This window comes from Prinia subflava, chromosome 9, assembly GCF_021018805.1.
Source record: "Prinia subflava isolate CZ2003 ecotype Zambia chromosome 9, Cam_Psub_1.2, whole genome shotgun sequence".
NCBI classification, from domain to species: Eukaryota; Metazoa; Chordata; class Aves; order Passeriformes; family Cisticolidae; genus Prinia; species Prinia subflava.
In genome coordinates, this window is record NC_086255.1 from 2417288 (window position 1) to 2437261 (window position 19974).

At 46.2% G+C, this 19974-nt stretch overlaps 2 protein-coding genes across 4 annotated transcripts in view; one reads left to right on the forward strand and one right to left on the reverse strand.

Moving 5' to 3' along the window:
- DOCK1 (dedicator of cytokinesis 1) overlaps positions 1-19974 on the reverse strand; it is a 262705-nt gene that overhangs the window by 133918 nt on the left and 108813 nt on the right. The window lies entirely within an intron of this gene.
- Positions 6170-19974, forward strand: part of INSYN2A (inhibitory synaptic factor 2A) — a 39748-nt gene continuing 25943 nt past the window's right edge. The window contains exons 1-2 of the mRNA XM_063406444.1: positions 6170-6415; positions 18256-19408. Of these exons, the coding sequence (XP_063262514.1) occupies positions 18261-19408 (1148 nt within the window). The 5' untranslated portion in view covers positions 6170-6415; positions 18256-18260. The remainder of the gene's footprint in view (positions 6416-18255; positions 19409-19974) is intronic.

Sequence of the window (19974 nt, forward strand, 5' to 3'; positions counted from 1 at the left end):
TGGGCTTTTCTGTAATACTGATGGACACCTCTTGGAAATAAAGCAGCTGCTAATCATGCTCCTCAACCACTGCTAAGTATTAATATTTAAAGTCCTGAACTTGTTTAAAAATTGAAGAAAATCAAAATGTGGTGCTGCTTTGAATGGTTTTTAATTCAGTGTCCCCAGGCCATAAAGGACAAAGTCATTTTTCCTGCACTGTGTTTTGAAGAGCCACACACCAAGGATTAAGAAGGACTTCACGTGGCCTCTGCTGTCAACTGTAAACTCAATTAATGTCATTATCAGGCTTCCCATATTTTTCAGAACACAACTTTTTGAAATATCTTGGGCTTTTAGGATTTCCAGACTTTGCAAAATAACTTCTGTTCCTTTCTTAAGGTAAAACTCCGTCACAGACATTTTAATACATAAAAGAATTAAGTCTTTGCACAGTCAGTCAGGAATTCAGCATATTCTTATTTGCACAAGCCAACTTTCTAGGTCATTTTATTTAGAAAAAAAATAAGTAAGGGAGGAGAAGCTCTTAATTGTGAGCATATGGCTAAATTTTAGGTGCCCATGATGCTGCAAACTGCCTCTTTATATCCCTTCTTTATGCACTGCCATCGTATTTCTCTGTCATGTATCAAAGTTATTAAGAGCAATTTTATTTTGGCACCTGCTCGGGGATTTTAGAAACTCCACTAAAGAGTTCATTTCTGAACATTATGGCCAAAACACTTAATTTTGGTTTAGGCTCAGAGCACTGACAGAAACTGTGAGTTTAATTCTATTTGCACTGTTCGTTATTTCTCTCTTCCATAATTTTGTAGATTTTCATTTTTCACTCGTTTGACACATTTAATTTCAGCTTGTTTTTCTGGTAAGCTTTATGCATTAGGACCAGGCTGCTCTCTGGGCTTCTAACTTGAAGGCAACATGCAAAAGCACATAAAAGTCTGTATTTTTATGCTATGTTCAAATTTTAAATAGTTCAATATTTCAAATAAGAAAACCTTCCTGAGGCTTTGGGAGTTTACATGACTTTATAACATCGAATGTTCTCCAATTTGACAGAAAAGTTGCATTAAATCCTCCATCTAATGAAATCAATGTTGTATAAATAATATATTATTCCACCAAAGAGCAAATGGAATCAGATGCAAGTATCCCCATTATTTGCTGGATTTGCCTTTTTTCTGCCCACAACTTGAGTTTGAAGATGGAATTAATGCTCATCCTACATTTCACTGGGTGCGTAAATCTGAAACCACTTGTCTAAAGGCAATCAAAAGTATGACCAGATTTGTTATTTTTTATTTTTCAGCAGGGCAGGATGTTTTCCCTTTGCCATAAAGCAGTGAGAGAGAAAACCCTGGAATTTGGGAAGGCCATAAAATAAAGGAGACAAAGCAAGTTATTAATAAAGTTGGCAGAATGTTCCTTTAAAAACATTCCCCCACACTTCCAGTTCCTCAAGACATCTTAACAAGGATGTAATTTCCCATTTGCTCTCGGTGAGCAAATCAAACAGAGTGATTTATTATTCAGATGGGCACAAAGGATTTGTGAAATGCAAAAAGAAGGGCTCTAAAAGTACAAGTCATCAGTAATGACGACAGCCTGAACTGCCTTTCAAATCTGAACAAAATGCAGCCATTTAGGGGCTCATACATCACCTGCTCTCCCAGACCCTCATTTATTTCCCAACTGTACAGGCTGCATGAAAATGGGACGAGAATTTGGCATCTCCTGAGCACAACTTTATCAGGGAAGTGATTCCACAGCGGGAGAGAGCAGCTCAGAACCCCCATCCTTGGAAGAACCACCAAGACTTTCTGATCACCACTTTAGTTCCCTTCCCCAGAACATGTGTGTGCTGAAATAGAACTCTTCTGAACTATAAACACTGTGAAAATACGACAAAACTCGATTCCTATGCCCAGAAAATTCAGATCTTCTTGACATCTCCAGCACTTTGGGCTCCTGATGAGACAGCATTCAGCTGGAACCCAAAACCTCAGCCTAAGCTGGTGAGATCTGCTGTTGTATTTTTCTTCCAATCTGTACAATGGGAAATTGAGAGAGAAAACGAAATCCTGCTCATTCTTACCCCAACAAAGCACAGAAATAACCACCAGAGCTAATGAGGTTACTCAGCATTTTTCTTCTCCGAGCAGAAAACCCACAAAGAGCAGTTCCCTCAATCAGCTGTTTAATATTTCAGCTGCACACAGGTATTATGGGTATTAGACACATATTCTTAAATCCACTTTATCTTCAAAATGTTCCTTTAAGTAACGAGACGTGGAATTAGCACTTTATAGATAAATAACAGGCATCAGCATAGGCTCAAATGAATTTTCCAAGCTCATGGAAAAGACTTATTGTGGAGCAAGAGACTCCCAAATTTCTGCCAAACTTGACTCCAAGAGACCTTGTTTCTCTGCATCACAGCCAAGCAGAAAATATCCTCCCCCAAAGCAAGGAGTACCTCCAAGGATCTGAGGGCCTGAAGATCTGTTTGAAATTCCAGCCAAGCTTGCCTTCACCTCAGCTGGAGCAGAGGTGCACATTTAACACCCCTCCATTTCTCTTCCAATGGCAGGTTGGAGGCAATAAAGAAATAAATTACCAATTTAGCCCAGAAAGCCAGGCAGTTATCATCTAAAGGCATGGAAATAACCACCTAATTAACGGGAATGAAGGGTCAGCAATGTGGAAATACTTGGTTTTAGCAAAGGCAGAATGACAGCATTGGTGCCAAGTGACTACAGAGAGAAAAGGCACAGCTTTGTCCACAGCTCTGCTTCAAATCAAGTGAACTTCACCCTTCTCTCACCTCCAGCACAGCTGGGAAGTTCTGCCATAAATTCACCTGGTCCTAAAGAAATAACATCCCTGGGAACCCAGCTCAGGCATGTAGTGCTGGGATTTAAATTATGCCTAATATAATTTCCTTAATGTAGCTCTGAAAACCTCATTGGTGCTGGTTTACCATCCTCCTTCCCCACGCTTTTGTGGTCACCAAAACCAAAACCAAAACCAAAACACTTGGCAAGTAACTCGAGCTCTGGCTGCCACGTGCATTTCCCTGAGCTGCAGCCCAGCCTCCCTCCACAAGGACTTCACAGACTGTCCCAAAAAATTGCATTTTAGTGTTCCACTGCCAGACCTGCGTGTTCTAGAGGAGCACAACCCTACAAAGCAGCTGCTCAGCAAAAAAATCCCCCCAGGCACAGCAGTGCTTGACCCAAAACGTGAGCCAATCTGGGAAGGTGGGACACTCCACGAGAGAGAAATGAATTTATAACCTAAACTACAATTCATTGTCCCTTTTCTCTTTGCACCCTCCCAGGCTGAAGCCCAACACCTCTCTCCCCTCTCAAGCATCTCTTCAATACTACATTTCATTATGCAAAAGTTTTGCTCAGCATTTTTAAAGGCTAAAAAATTGGCAAATGAGATGATGAAGCATTCCCAACTTCCCAGTGTATTTACTTCTATGTGCTGTTAAAGCAACGCAAAGCACGATAATCACAAAACACTTCATTTTTCACAAATATTTTAAAGATTTTAAAGATCCCTGTACACACCAATGGTGTCAGCAGTTACCCATGAATCTGGTCCACATCAGAAAGTACTTTTTAATTCCCTAAAAGCCTCCAGAAGATGCTGCACAGATTGTAAGTGGGGCATATGCATAATGCTGTGCAAAGCTAATCAGCCCTGAGACAACAGCTTCTAAATATCATTATGGAGAAGACAAGAATGATGTTTAACTGCTGCTTCTGTCACAGAGATTCTCCTTTCAAGTCACTCAGGATATCGAGTTATAGTATTTGCTTCCAGTAATCATGGGCTGGATAAACTCACATTTTCAGCTTGTGAAAAAGCAACAGCATCTCCCAGCACTGATCTCCTGGCTCGGAGGAAGCAGCCGGCGTTATTTCAGACGTGGTCACCCTACCATGTAATTTTACCCACGTCTGCGTCCAGGCTGCAGCCAAAACCACATTTATTTTTGTAGAAAGAAATCCACAGAGAACCTGGAATACAGCAAGTCAGCACTGCTGGGAAGAAAAGCAGAAAGAAAAAAAAACAACAGCGTGGTGGTTGCTGTTGCATCAATAAGCAGGTCGATATTTAAGTTCTTTGGGGGAAAAAGAAAAAATCTCTGATAAAATACCACAAGAAATGCTAAGTGCAATCACAGCTGTGCCACTGGCTGTGTCACAGTCCCCACCCCAGGGCAGAGCAGCAGTGATGGGGGCACACCTGTCCTTTAGGGATCAGCAGCAGAGATGAGGAACAGAGGGAAGAGGGCAATGAGTACCTGCACAGGTAGCACAGGAGAGCAGCGGAGCTGCCCTCTGCTGACAGCCTGCTCGGCTGAGCACTGCTCTGAGACACTCCTGCACAGGCACAACGCGATTTCAGCGATTTCAGCGATTTCAGCGGCCAAGCTTCCCCTGCCTGCACCCCCACGGAGCTTGTGACAGCCAGAGCCACACGGATCTGTGACAGCCAGAGCCACACGGATCTGTGACAGCCAGAGCCACACGGATCTGTGACAGCCAGAGCCACATGGATCTGTGACAGGAGAGCCACACAGATCTGTGACAGGAGAGCCACACGGATCCCTGTGACAGGAGATCCACAGAGATCTGTGACAGGAGAGCCACACGGATCCCTGTGACAGGAGAGCCACAGAGATCTGTGACAGGAGAGCCACACGGATCCCTGTGACAGGAGAGCCACATGGATCTGTGACAGCCAGAGCCACACGGATCTATGACAGGAGAGCCACATGGATCTGTGACAGGAGAGCCACACGGATTTGTGACAGGAGAGCCACACGGATCCCTGTGACAGATCCACACAGATCTCTGTGACAGGTGATCCACACAGATCCCTGTGACAGGTGATCCACACAGATCTCTGTGACAGGAGAGCCACACAGATCTCTGTGACAGGTGATCCACACAGATCTCTGTGACAGGAGAGCCACACAGATCTCTGTGACAGGTGATCCACACAGATCTCTGTGACAGGTGATCCACACAGATCTCTGTGACAGCCAGACCCATGTGGATCCCTGTGACAGCAGAGCCACACAGATGTCCTGATCCAGTCCAGTCCCATGCCCGGCTGGCAGCAGTGCACTGCCCTGGCGCTGCGGCAGCGCCGGCCATGCCGTGCTGCAATGGGCTGCTCCAGCTAATGAACTCCAAAAAACACCCAGGACTCGAGCCAGTGTTTGTGCTGCATCGTGTCTGTGGATGCCTGGGCTCATCCAGAGCCCAGCCTGGCAGTCCCTGTCTGCCGTGGCCTGGGGCTCATGGCGAACATTTGGGCTGGTCCAGCCGCTCTCATCTGCCCTTTCAAATCAGGGGTCGCTTCAGTGAGCCCCAAATCAACAACCCTCATCGACATCAATGCTGAAGGCAGTGCTGTGACAGAGGAACTCCGTGGCCCACACCTGCTGGCACCTGGGCTAGGGGGCTTTCCTGCTGAAAAGTATTTAGTGAACAGCAAAACTCCTGGGAATTTCAGGATGAAACACAGACCCAGCACTTCTCAGCTCGCACCAATTCTCGTGCCTCTCATGGCATCTTCTGTCTATCACTCATGTCAAATACACACGACCTATTTGACTTCCAACTTTTTTTTTTTAAGTGAGAAACATTATTGCTAAACCCTCTGTAAAATGAGAGAAAAGATGAGATTGAGGTTTTACACGGATTATCACGTTTATCAATCCCCTCTCCCAAACCGCTTCGCTCTGAACTTGCATCCATTTTATACAAGGTTTAACAGCAAATGGGAGCAGCTACTCCTTTAGCACCTTAACCACTCTCCCTCCCACTGAAAGGCAGCCGTGTGGCTTTAACCCAGCGCTCCGCTGAAATTCCCGATGGATCAGCATCACCCACTCTGCGGCTGCTCCGCCGCTCCCGTGGCACCGCTGGGAACCCGCGGATGGCGCGCCCGGCTCTGCCATTAGAGAACCCCCGCGCCGAGGAGCCGGAGGCACCGGCGGGATAACACCGAGCTCCCAGCGAGCCTGCCCGAGCCCGCTCCGCGCCTCTCCCCTCCCCGTGCGCGGCCGCCGAGCATCGCTCCAGCCCACCTCCCCCGCCCGCCCCCGCCGCCAGCCCGGCCCCCGGCTCCTCCTCCCCGCTCCCGCCCGGCTGGGGGACGCCCGCCGGTCCCGCTCAACAAGTTCCCCTCGGCGGGGAGCCGGCCGAGGGGTCCCCCCGCCAGCGAGCCCCCGGCGCAGCCCATGAGGGCAGCGGGGCAGCGCGGCGGCGGCGGCGCGGCGGCTCGGCGGCAGATGCGCCCCGGCGCCCCGGCTCTGACGCCCAGCTCGCCCCGGCGGCGGGAGGGAGATGCTCGCCCAGACCGCCGCTTCTGCGTGAGGAAGCACAAGGTAAGGCGTGAGCGAGCCCCCGAAATCGCCCGTCCGCTGCTTCTGCCGGCGGAAAACTTCGGAGGGATAGGGAGGGAAGGCTGGCGCTGAGCGCCAGCGTTATGCAATAGCGGATCTGCCTGCCTGCGAACAGCTCCTGCAGCCAGTAACTTTCGCGACAGATAAGGAGAGAATATCCCGATACGCGACTTTCTTCTAGAAAAATACCAGCGTTTCTTTGCCTGCTCCCCTTCCAGCGGTGCCTGGGAGGGGAGAGGGGAAGCTGGAGGATTTTTGGAGGATGCACGAAGTGCTCTGGCTTTTCACATGGCTGATGGCGAGGAACTACCGCCGCTTATTAACTTCAGCCGTCCTAATGAAGTGTCCGTGCAGCGGCGATGGAGGAACACGGCGTGTGTTCAGCCCTGAACTTGCAGTACGGCACTTCATTAAAAAGCCCAGCCAACCCAAAAATCCTCCTCGGGGACTGAAGCTGCTGCTGTTCAGTGAACTGTGCAGGGTTCTCCCGATTTAACACACCCGAGTCCCCCACCACCATCACCGACCACACCGAAATCGGGGATGCCGCGGAAACGCCGGAGGAAAACGGGACAAAAGGCAGCAGGGAAGCATCCCCGAAGTGCCAGTGCTTGCATCCTGCGAGGCATCCCGAGCTTCCCGCTCTGCCATTCCTCACAGCTCCCTCGCCAGTGAAAGGCTGTGCCTGCCCTGGGTGCCGTGCTCAGGGCAGTCGCGGCAGCCGGGGGATGCAGGGCTGCAGGATCAGCCCGGGGAGCGCGGGGGGGCCGCCAGCAGCCCCGGCAGAACAGGGACACCTCGCACTGCCGGGAGCAGGGAATACATCCCTGCTTATGTCACCGTCTCCCGAGGGCTCTGTCCCAAGGGAGCTGTGCCCCCTCTCAGCCGCGAGTGGGAAGAGGGAATGGAGCGCTTTGCTTTGACCTTGTGTGTCTTAAGCAGCTTAAAATCCTGCACGGAGGAGAATTTAACTCATTAGGCTCTAAAAGCGGCGAGTCTGGGAAGACCTGGTTTCCCAGCCTCGGAGAATCGTTTCTTTTTCCCCCAGCTGAATGCTGGCAAATGCTAAGGAAAGGCAAACCAGTAACAGGTCACGTCTGATATAAACTGGGGATTTATCCCCTCTGTTTAAGTGCTGGATCGTGCTCGGATTCACCGGGCTGCCAGGAATGCTGCATGTATCAAGGTTAAAATCTGGCTTCTAGATGGAAAAACTCCTAGCTGAAAATAAAGAAATAAATAAATAAAAACAATCACATGATATGCAACTATGTCTTAGCCACGGACTGGGATTAATTTAATGTCAAATTCCAAGCCAAGAGACCAATAGTAAAAATAGGGAATCAGAGAGAGGAACGATCTGCTTACTCTTGGTGTGATGCCCCTTGGTGTTCACCAGCCTGGCTGCCTGGACTACAACCATCTCTTCCCTCCGAGTACAAATAACAGCTCTAAGTTAAAAGCTGGATTTTTCTCCTGGCATTAAAAATTCATATTTAGATGAGAATGGCTCAGGTATTACTAATTTATCACCTGGAGGTGATATTCTGCTATACAGTGGCGGCATAGGGTCCGTGATTCCAGGAGAAATCCATAATGTAGATTGCTAATCCAGAGACTCAGACCGAATTGTTCTAACTCCAGCAGCTCTAAAATAAAAATCCTGCCCCAGAGTTTAAGGTGCTATTGCATTGAAAGCATCCTCCCTTCACATGATACTAAATGAGCTTTTTTTAGGGCTTTTTTGTAAGGATGTCACAATGCCCTTGATGAAAAATGTTTGTTCTGTAGGACTCCGTCATTATTAACAATGTGTGTTTTGAACAAGATGCTTGAGATAATTCTAATCCTGGATGGAATCGGTGCTTTTCCCTGGCACTGACACATAACAAAGCAGCTGGGCAGGAGCAGCACAAGAGAAGGAGTTCAGTTCTTTATCAAAGGGCCAGCACTGAGCCCTCAGTGCACCTTGCACTAACTGAGCTCACAAACACGGAGCTCGTGAGAGCCTCGCTGCCTTTTCCCAGTTAACCACTGCACTGACAGAGCATTTCTGCATCAGGGGCACACACAGCAAAGTCTATATTCGAATCTAGATATAACCAACTCAGGAGAAAAGAGTGCTAAGTTCAGTGGAGAGGAGCAAAGGGAAGGAAAATGTGGTGAAGGAGCCCAGGAGCTGCCCGAGTGCCGAGTCACGGAGCGTGCGTCACCTCCAGACCAGCACCGGTGACCAGCACCAGGACACAGCCTGGGAATCCAGAATGCCAAACTCAGCCAGGGACTGTGCAGGAGGCAAGGAAATACCAACACTCATGTTTGTTTCTGGGGCATTTGAAAGCAAATTTATGCTTGGCCAGTCCTTTGCTGTGACTGATGTGGAAACCAGTGAGGGCAACCTGTGAGCTTGCCAAAAATCCCTGTTAAAATGTAAGGATACCTCCACAGAGCTCTTGAGCTGTGATGTCTCAAGGCTGTTCCTTATCCAAGCACAGGACAGGGAGAACTAGGGATGTAGAGTCCCATAATTCATGCCCACTTGAGAAAATGACAGTAAATCTAGAATATCTGAGACCATAAAAAATTCACGTGATTATCTGAACTAGCTATTAATAAAAAGCTCTTATATTCTGCTTTATGACAGGCACGGTTTAAAGAACTGCTGAAATTTTGTCTAACATATTAAAAAACATGTAAGCAACAGATCTGTTTTATAGCCCACTACTCCCTTGTATTTTTTACTAATCAATTTGCAAATTAAATAGGCTTTATGAAAATGAAATCATGAGCATGTTTTAAGGAAAAAAAATCATCTCAGAGTGGTAAATTCAGTGGGAGTTCCACATTCAGCCTTCTAAAAACTGGTGCATGCTTACAAAATCCTCAGTAACCTCTGAACACACACAGGTACGACTCCCTGGGTATTGACACTCGATTTTAAATTGTTATTGACCACATAGAATGTGCTCCGAGCATTCTCTTATTGTAGTGGCACATGCCCATTTGAAGGCTGTTTACTCCAATTTTACTACATTCAGGGTGAAAAGTGATCCTTTAATGCTGGGAACGTTCACCCTGTTCATACTTTTGCTCTGTCGGGATGATCGCTGCCTGAAAACTGCTTCCCATTAAGACATCCCAGCACCAGCCTCTCAGGCAAAGAGAACTGTGTGTAAAAACACCAATTCAGTGATCAAACAGCAACATTTGGTGTCCTCTGTGCCCGTTCTTCTCCCCCTTTAGTGGCACAAGGCACCAAGCCTGATTTTACTCCATTTTTTTCCAGCTAAATCCACCGGGTTTGGTACAGAGGAGTGTAGAGGAGTAAGGGCCACTTTCAAGGTCTGAATTAAACAGAGATGGATTAAAAAGACCGAAGGCTTTCAAGTCCTGCTATGTTTAGGTGCAGATCCAAACTTGGAAATCATTACAAGAGATTTCTGTCCTGGCAGGGAAGTGCTGGAGCTCTACCTGTCCCAGTCCCCAGAGGTGCTGAGATCTGGTCTCAGCCTCAGCATCAAAAAGAGTTGGTAAACCATCTCAGAAACCCCGGCTTTAACTCGTCTTGGTGACATCCATGGGCAAGGGAAGCAGGTTGCTGCTGTTATTTTTGCCTGCCCATGATTGCTGGAGCAAGCCTATAAATAAAGCCCACGTAGTTACCAAATTAAACCAGTTTAAAAACAAAAGCAGAGGAAGCTCTTTCCATCTGGTCTGAGCGAGGAGGAATTGTCACAAGCTCACAAAAAAAAGGAGTTACTTGTTTTGTGCTCTTGCCCACCCTCCCTGTTTGTTTTACAGCTGCCCTTCTCTCTCCTCTTCCACTTTTTTTCCCAATTCTCATGTCAAGGTTGTGATCACATTGCTTGGAACAATTCTGGCGAGGTCAAAGCTTATAAAGCCCAACTGTGGCGTAAATGACTTTTTAAAAGCTGCAACAGGGGCTCTCCAGTGCCCAAGACAAATCCACTGAAGCAGGTGTGTGAATTCAGGACAGTATTTTAAAAGTTAATAACACATCCAGTACTTCTGCTCTGGTTAGTGTCTGCCTGGGAGAAGGAAGAAGAGGGAATTCAGTAAAATCCCTAATTTTAGTGTATTTATCTATGAATAAGCACAAAATCTACAACAAGCTCAAACTCTCCTTCCAACCATTAGTAATTGGTTGTTCATGCCCATTTTGTTATTATATTCATTATTCTCTCCTGCAAATGGAGAAGAGAAACGAATGAGGAGATATCCACGAGCACAGAAATTTAACTTGTGGATCAGCTGAACACATTTCTGCGTATCAAGGCCATCGGCAAATAAAACCCAGCGATATCTCTGTGGAGCTGACAAAGAGACAGATAAAACATCCCACTGCTGGAGAGAGTAATTCAGCAGAAATTATGCTTGAACTGCCTGCTGCCAGTGATAACACTGATCCCTTCTGGAGACTGAGCCCAAGCTGCTGAATTCCAGAGGAATCCGTGTGTTTAGTGGAACGTGGTACGTTCCTGCACTCACGATTTGCAATAAAAGCACACAAAGCCACAAGAAAAGGGATGCAAATTATCTGTCTGGTGGCCAGCTGTTGTGCCAAAAAAATCCTTGAGAGGGTCTTTAATTATTACTTTAATGAACTTCCTAATCACCCCTATCACAAACAATCCATCCTAAAATCCAGAATCACCGAGTGGTTTGGGTTGGAAGGGCATTAAGGATCATCTCATTCCAACCCCCTGCCATGGGCAGGGACAGCAGGTTTATTTTAAAATCCTATTTATTCCACGTTATCCCAGGTCCACAAAACCTGGGAGCAACATTCTCAGCAGCTCCACATGGTGTTTGCTTCCCTCTTCATTCCTCACCTAGTTGTTCCCGCGGGACACCAAAACTGTGTTCCCTGGAAGGAGCAATTTCCATCAGCCCCCTCCCAGGGTCCTGCTGGGATGGGAACCTGGGATTTGGGGAGTTTTAGACAACTTAAAACAACCCTCGCACAAGACTTTGGCTCTTCCTTCTCAGTACTTCAAGAGCATCTTAGATCCAGCTCTGAGGAAGCTTTGCAGCTTTAGGGATTCTAATTCCCCTCAGCAACTGAAGCTTTTTGCTCTGCTAAAACTCTTTTTGGGTAACTATTGGAATTTTTGCACAGTGCTCTAGCAGGGTCAGACTGATCTGTGCAATTTCCCAACACCAGCACGCTCAGATCCACCTGCGCACGGATAATTCAGAATTCCAGCAGAACCAGAACCTACCTGAAACCAGAAACTCGAGGAATGTGCTCCTCAAGAAGATGACAAATGACACAGCTCTTATTCGGTGGTGACTGCTGCCAGCAGTGGAGTGCAGAAACAAATCCCATTCCCCAATTAACATCTTGCTAATGATGTCAGGTTTTAGACCTGAATTACCCAGCTGGGTTGTTTAACAACACTCCACACCCTCCCAAGCTCGCCTGCTGGAGCCCTGATCCGAGCAGGGAGGGGACAAGGCTGGGTGCCCTACAGGCACTGACCCCAGGAGTGTCACTGGCACCTCCCGTTTGTAGGGACCGCCTGCACTCCCAAGGGGATGCTCCGATCTGCAGAGCAAAATGAGGGATGCAGGATGGAAGCCTGGGGCTGGGAGCTGCTCATCTCTTTTCTCCTCTTCACCCAAGGCTTGCCAGTCTCTGATGAAGAGCACAGCCAGCTGCAGGCCCTGCAGGTGCTCACGGCCTGGCCATCCCTGAGGGTGCCCAAGGCCAGGGCTGGATGGGGTCCCTGCCCTTGGGAGGGGTGGAGTGAGATCATCTTTAAGGTCTTTTCCAACCCAAACCATTCCATGATTCCGTGTTCTCAGCGTTCAGATCTGTCTGTGCAGAGCTCTGACAGCTTTACAGCCCTGTTGGGCAAAGCTAAAGAGCAGCACTGCTTTTTCCCTGTCATTTGCCTGTTTTTTTTTTTTCCTTAAACACCCACAAAACCTATTGATGTCAACTAAGAACAATTAAACTTAGTATTCAACAGTAATGCCGATACGGAACTGCCTTAAACCCTTGTTTTTAACAGCTTGCCCTTTAAATTATTTACCAGAAAATCCCATAAAAATGAAAAACCTTCCAGTGCAAGTCCTGTGGCTTCTGGACTCCTGCAAGCCAGAAGAGTGTGAGCAGCACTATTAGGGATTCTCCTAGCAACCCATCCTCAGCAGCATCCTGCTCCTCCTCCTCCTCCCCCTGGAGCAGGGACAAAGCCTTGCCCAGATTTACATGGCAAAATAATGCAAAAGAAACCTTCCCTCCTCTCGTCCTCAGAGCCAGAGCTGCAGAGCACAGGGAGAAAAATCAGCACCGCTCTCTTAACAGTGACATTATTTTTTCCAGTCCACTAAATCCCAGCAAATGTTTGAGATCAGAACACTCTGAATTCCCAGGGAATATCTTGTGACATTGCATTTGTTCCACTGGGAAGTTAATAGTTATTAACTCACCCCGTAAGTCTGCACTGGTTTTAGTGCAAGTGCAAATCTCTTGTTAATGGTGCTATTCCTTGCAAAATCCTGTTATGGGGAAAATAACCCTTATTTTCCACAATTTTATCACGTTGAATGGATTCCTTTTAATTTTATGCATGGAACAATATAGGAAGCAACAAAACCTTTAAGTATTATTAAAATTTGTGTTCTGAAAGCATAGTAGAGATGTCAAAATCAAAATTGCCTCTACCAGCTGCAATCAGGGAAACTGGCTGGTAGGGAAGATTTTAAGTAGTTTATCCTCCAGTAGATTCCTGTTTTATCTAAAAGTCTCCAGGCTTATTAAATCGTACATTTTATTTGTTGCCTCTTAGTTCTGAAGCTGAAGCTCACAAGAGCATTTAAAGGCATTTATTGGTATCTCAGCCATTAGCTATGATTTTATACATCATTCTCACAGAGCCTGCCAATGGATGGGAGGGGGAAAAGACAAATCCAGTGCCACAGGATCCTGAGAATTCCAAAGGGAGACTTCCAAGGCACTTGGGAATGCAGCAGTAAGGATGACTTCGGTATTGAGCAATAAATAAGGAAGTTGAAGAGAGAGGAAATTCAAGTTCAGCGCCTCAGGGTTTCGAAACAGAGTTAAAAAAAATACTGGTTTGACATTTAGCAGCACTGCTAAGTCTGTTATTCTACATGAACGATTCTGTGATGAAATAAAGACAGGCTGGGCTACCCCATCACTTTTCCAAATACTCCTCTCATCAGTACTCTTTATCCCCTAAAAACTGGGAATACCTGCAGCCCTCAGCTTGATCTGTAAGTCAGAATTTCTCCTCAGTTCTTTTGTATTAAAACCCTCCAAAATTCCTAACACAGGCAAAGTTTCTGCAAACAACTTTTATAATTAATAAGTGCCTAAGATAATTTGTATTTTCCAATGTTTTTATCATGACAGTCTTTTTTACTGGACATTACTTTTAGGATGATACTAAATAATTTTTAAGTTTTTAACATAACAACACTGTCAGCTAATTAACAATTAAGATTCCTTTGAAAGGAATAAAAATACTCATTTAATGAAGTCAAACTGTCTGAGATATTTAGAATTAACATTATGTTTCTATACTGGGTTTGTTTCTATGAAGTAAATCTGAGTTTCTTTCTGCTCTTTATTTTTAACAGTACCATTGGATAAATATTCCATGGTTACACTTATGACTTATACACATCAAATAGTTTTTGAAAAGCAAGTGGTTTAAGGTGGTATTTAGGCATATAAAATTATATCTGAGGCAGTGGGGATTTCTCAGGAGAACGTCCAGCCTGGAAATATCCAGAAGCCTAAAGATGCTGCAGATCCCTTCTCACCTCCCGTCCAAAAAGCCAATTATTTGCAATTCCCTGCATTACTTTAAGCCAATCCATCCATCCACAAAATCCTGTGTGCTCTTAATACGTGCCCAGATGTTTCCAGCTGCATCTCCAAAGCCTTCATTTGCTCTGGAAACTCAGGGAGTGAAATCTGTGCCTTTCATCTGCATTTGGAACCTGGGAAGTTTAAGCCCACTCTGCCTATTAACACCTCCTGAATCTGCTTGTGTGTCATAAAACTGACAGAGATAAAATGGAAATTGCAAGGTGAGTTCCAAATCTCCTCTCCCCTCATTACCCAATCAGTCTGGAAATTCCACACTGTAATTCTCCTCCTGGAGCAGTGACTCTGCAGAGTTTGAGATGCAGAGTGAAGGTCCTGCAAAGATTTGTGTCCCCTAACTGGTGGTTTCTGTAATTACCCTGAAGATTTTATATCGACTCAAAGCTTCTCCATGCATCATTTTTTTAGTTATTATTATTAGTTAATAGTTAATTTCCATATTCAAACACAGAGGGATGCTGCTTCAGGGTAATCAGCCACACGTTTATAAACAAATCAAGGCTAAAAACTGAAAAACTAAGCTTGTGATTACTTAAGTATTTAGTTTAGCAAATCAGCTCTTTGTTTGGAGTAAGTACAGATAAAAAGTTGAACTCCATTATCTGCATGTAATTGGCATCTGCAACTAAAATTCAAATTCAAAGGCTTTATTACCCCCCTGACAGCACGAGCCATAAACTGAGAAACTCCAGCTCAGTGGTTTCCTAAAGTACCCAAAAATCCTGCAGAGACGACGCCGTGGCAGTGCCTAAATAAGCCAGAACAGGAGGCAGAACGCCTTGTCCAAACCAAAAACAAAACCAAACAGGAAATATTTTATCAACTCTTCCCTGTGAAGGGTTTAACTCACAATTGAGTCTTTGCTCAACTCTTCTTTTATCAGCTGAGCACCAAGAGTTCCCCTCAGAGACACCGGGATCGGAGCAAGACTTCAAAAAAAAAATCAACTTCTTTTGGTTGTTGTCATTCTTAATCACAGATATCTCTAAAATTATCACTCCCAGCTACTGGTGGGAATAAAAACTCTGGATCAGCTGAATCAATCAGGCCTGAGCAGTTGGGAGAGTGAGACAAGCAATTTGGTGAAGAATCAATTTATTGGCTATTAAAGATATGCTTAAAATTAACTGCAGAATAAAGTTCCCCGTTTATCTACTGCGGAGGATATCTCCAGACTCCTGGTTCAGCTGGGTTATGGACTCCAGGAATTCCATGGGAATTCATCCCAAACAAACCCAGCCATCCTGCAGCCCTCAAAAATGATGGGATACAAGTGGGAGGTAAAATCATCTGAAAATTGAGACAGGTCACAGACGCTAATGAAATATCAAGCCAATAGTTGCAAATAAATTGCATGTTAATGGATCCTGCTGTCAAATAACCAAGTGCCCAAAAACTCACTTTGACAGCTCCGAAGAATCCCAAGAGATGGTTCTGAAGGGTGACTTTCAGAGCTAACAGCCAATTTTTGCAGCCTTTTAGGGTAAAAAAGTGGCTTTTTCAGACACAGTTACTGAATATTTCACATCTTTGTGAATGCAGCATTTCATTTTTGCCACAGTTTGGGAGCTCAGAAACTCCCACGGGCAGATTCGGAACTAATGGCTGTTGTGTTCTTGTATTTAGGGTTTTTTTGGTCAACTCATTCATTTACCAGACTGCTGTGGAAAATTCTGATTGCAGAGTTTGGGGGTTCTACAGCAGTTTTCACAAAAGATTTTAACATGGTTCAGCTCCAGGCTAAAGTACCGGGTTTGTCTCTTAGCCAGCACTTTTCTCACTAGAACATTCCCAAATTCCAGCCCCAGACAGACAAAAAGATGGATGGCTGTGCTCCCTACCTGCTCTGTTTGCACAATGTCCCTCAAACAGAGGCATCTCTTCACTCACAAACACAACTGCAATTAAAATACAGCCCAAACCAGCCAGGACAGGACACTGATGTTCCCCCACAAGCCACTCCTTATTTAAGGTTTCAACTGGAATTAAAAATTCCTGACATTCCAATGCAGTTGATTTGTTCCCCTCAAAATCTGTCCCTGTTGTACCTCATGTGTTAAAGGCACAGGGATCACTGATCTTACCCCCTTTTATCGTCACACTCCCCCTTAGAATTTCCATTTTATTCTCTCTTTTCCCCCAAAACAGGGGCTTGGTCACCTTAGTATCAGATCCTAGGCTTGTACATATAAAATACCCAGCTGAAAACTGGGATCTGGCAATCTCAGTTTCCTTTATTTGGATGGGTTTGTCCTGAATTTTCCCTTCTTCTTGCTTCTTCTACAGACTTTTCACTGCATCAGAGTCACAGAAAAACTTCTCCAATGACTGCAGCTCCCTCACCATTCCCTGAGCATCACAAGTCAGACAGAAAAAGGCAAACTAGGGAAATTCTGGAATATTTCAGTTCCTTCTTCACAAATTACCAGGGCCAGGGAATTAAAACATGAAAAAAACATTAAGTAATCACACATTTTCATGAGATTTTTGACCCAGAAGTCCAACCTTGGACTCTGTGCCCTGCACATCTGTGTGTATCTTTAGGGAAGTATTACTTTTACTTTTAAACATCATAAACATTCGGTTTTCCACTGAAAATGATTTCCCCTTTAAGCTGTCTTACTTTAAATGTAGACTAGTCAAGGATTCATTCCCTTGTGCCCCTGAGTTGGGTTTCTAAAACAGATGCTATTATGGCACTTAACTCTTCAAGAGTTTCACGTACTTTATTAAATAGACAAAGGAATTTTAATTAAAAACATATTTCAAGTACACCTGAAAGTCCCTTTACTTGTTTTACATTGTATTCCCACGTCCCTCTGAGGGTTTCAACAGGAGATATATGCAGAATGTTTGGATTAAGTGGGAATTCAGTAATTCAGCAAGTCTCAGGGAGAAATTTGTGCAACGGGATAGTAAAAATTACTACTTCAAATGAGGTGTAAAAATGAAATCTTAATTATGCAGCTACTCCAGATCCTTAAGATCTGTACAACCACTGGGGTTTGGGGTTTTTGGGGGTAGATGCTGTGTTAAGCAGCTGGCATCTTCTCCTCCTTGAGGAGGAGCTCATACTTCAATGGCAGATTAAATAATTTCTGTGAATCATCACAGGTTTGGAGGGTTTTTAGTGCTTTAGGATCTTTTAGGATAAGCAGCTGTATCGTAAAAGCACATTACTGCTTCTAGGAAAGGATGAGTTGTTTTGCATTTGAAGCAAAACCTTAATTGATGCACTGCTGACTTCCTCCAAAACTTCACTAATTCATAAAATTTACACAGCCAGCACTACCAACCAGTTGCTAATAATAATTAATCTGTATTTAGTTGTAGCCATGTGGAAATTTTTTATTAAAATCCAAATAATGACACCTCTAACGACCAATTATTTCCTTGCAAAGATCGCTGAATACATTACACAGCAGAAATGTGTTTGGTAAGCAAGCACACTCTAAAAATAATGCCAGTTTGACACTTCTTGCTACTAAACATTTGCATTAAAGGAGAATTTAAGGTGGGCAGAGCTCTCAGCTTGGACAAAGACACTTGGTTTTCCATTTCCCTGTGGTTTTTAGTGTCTATCAGGTAAATTCAGAGGACTGGCTTCCTGGGAGCACAGATTCCTGAAGGAAACTGCTCCTGGGAAGCCCTGGCATGACAGTCACAGTCCTATCCTGCCAAAACAGCTGTGGAAAAACTTTTGGCACCAGGAAAGCTCCAGGTACTCACAACACATCGAGATAAAAAGCAAGATTAAGATACAAATCTCTAGAAAACCACCAAGGGCTGTGACCCGACAGAATCGAGCGCGTGGGTCGCGAGTCGCAGCCACTTCAGTGGGATCACGGGAACGTGGCTCAAATATTGCAAAAACCTCGCGGGAAAAAGTCACGTTTCTGTTGTAACTTGAGGCTTTTTGCACTGTGTTTGGCTGCAGGCATCATGGTGAGTAAGGAGCCCAGCAAATGCTTACTCACCGCCTCGGACAGCGACGTCGAGCCCGCGGCTTCCCTGGCGCTGGAGATGAAATACGCGCTGGATCCCAACCGGCAGATCAAGAAACGGAACAAAGCCCTGCAGGTGAGGTTCAAGGACATCTGCGAGGCCCAGAACGAGCAGAGGGACAAGCAGCTCTCCACCTCCTCCACGCAGGACCCCGACAAGAGGGAGGCCAAGGCCATCGCCTACAAGACGGCCTATCGCAAGTACATGACGGTGCCCGCCCGCAGGTCCATCCCCAACGTCACCAAGAGCACAGGAGTCCAGACTTCCCCTGATCTCAAGAAGTGCTACCAGACCTTCCCCCTGGACCGGAAAAAAGGGAATATCCTGAAGAGCGCCTCGACCGTGGACACGTTGCCGAGCGAGAACAACGGGTTCCTGCTCGAGGTGAAGGACAGGGAGGGCCGGGGCTCGGGCGAGGCCGCGGCGTGGGGCAGGAAGGCCGGCAGCCTGCAGACGGCCGAGTTCATCTCCCACATCTCCGAGCGCGCCGCGCACGACAACGGCGCCGAGGCCTGGAAAAGCAGCGATTTGCACAGTTCTCCCAAAGAGCCGCCTCTGCCCGGCCTGGCCGAGCCCGGCGACGAGGAGCCGGCGCGGCCGCCCGGCCGGGGCAGAGCGGCGGCGGCGCGGCTGGCGAGCGACGAGGCCGCCCAGCCCCTCCACGGGAGGGTCTTCAAGACCGAAGTGGCCACGGTTTACCTGCCGGCCTCGCAGCCCGACCTGCCCGGCCTGGGCGACTGGGAGCCGTGCCCCGAGGAAGACGACAAGAGGACGGTGCAGCTGAACGGGGTGCAGGCCCCGGGAGGAGATGCCCGAGCGTGCGCGGCGCGGCCGCAGTGCCCGGCCCCCGAATGTAGCGACCAGAGCCTGCAGGTCAACGTCGCGCCCATGCAGGAGAGCCAGCCCTGCCGGACGGCCGTGGCCGTGAGCCAGGAATGCCAACAAATCGTGCCTCACACCGAAGTTGTGGACTTGAAAGCGCAGCTTCAGATGATGGAGAACCTGATCAGCTCTAGTCAGGAGACCATCAAAGTGTTGTTGGGTGTTATACAGGAGCTAGAGAAAGGAGAAGCTCACAGGGAAGGGTGAGTAGACGCTTTTTTGATGAGTATGAGCTGATTGAAATGTCTTTTCCACCTTGAGTTTGCTGATGTCAACGCGCCCCTGCCGCCGCGCACGTGGCGCTCCTCACATGGAGTTCTGCTGCTTTAGGAGAAGCCTGCCAGCAGCATTCAGATTGCTATCTGCCAGTCCCAGGGTGTAATTAAGTAATTATTTAACGAAGGGCCCATAATACATCTTTTTGTGCCTTTTCTAAGGAGCACGGAACGAGCCGCTCTCCAAACAGGATTAGCGAGGATGTTTTCACATCAGCAACTTGCATTAGCCATAATTCCTCACACGGCATGAAAAGCAGCAGCAAAACCTTAATTCTCTAAGAGACTTACCTTTTTAAGATTAAGGGATATTATTACAACTCCTAATATAATTCCCTTAATGGCATATGAATCTCGTCTGGTTTCCTTGCACCTGAATTTTTCGTGGTATTTCTTTCAGAAGGAAATGAAACGAAAATTTTGAATATCAAAGTCTTCTTTAGAGCTTTCACACAGCTCTAAACGCAACAAACCCAAGCAGAAAGAAACAAAAT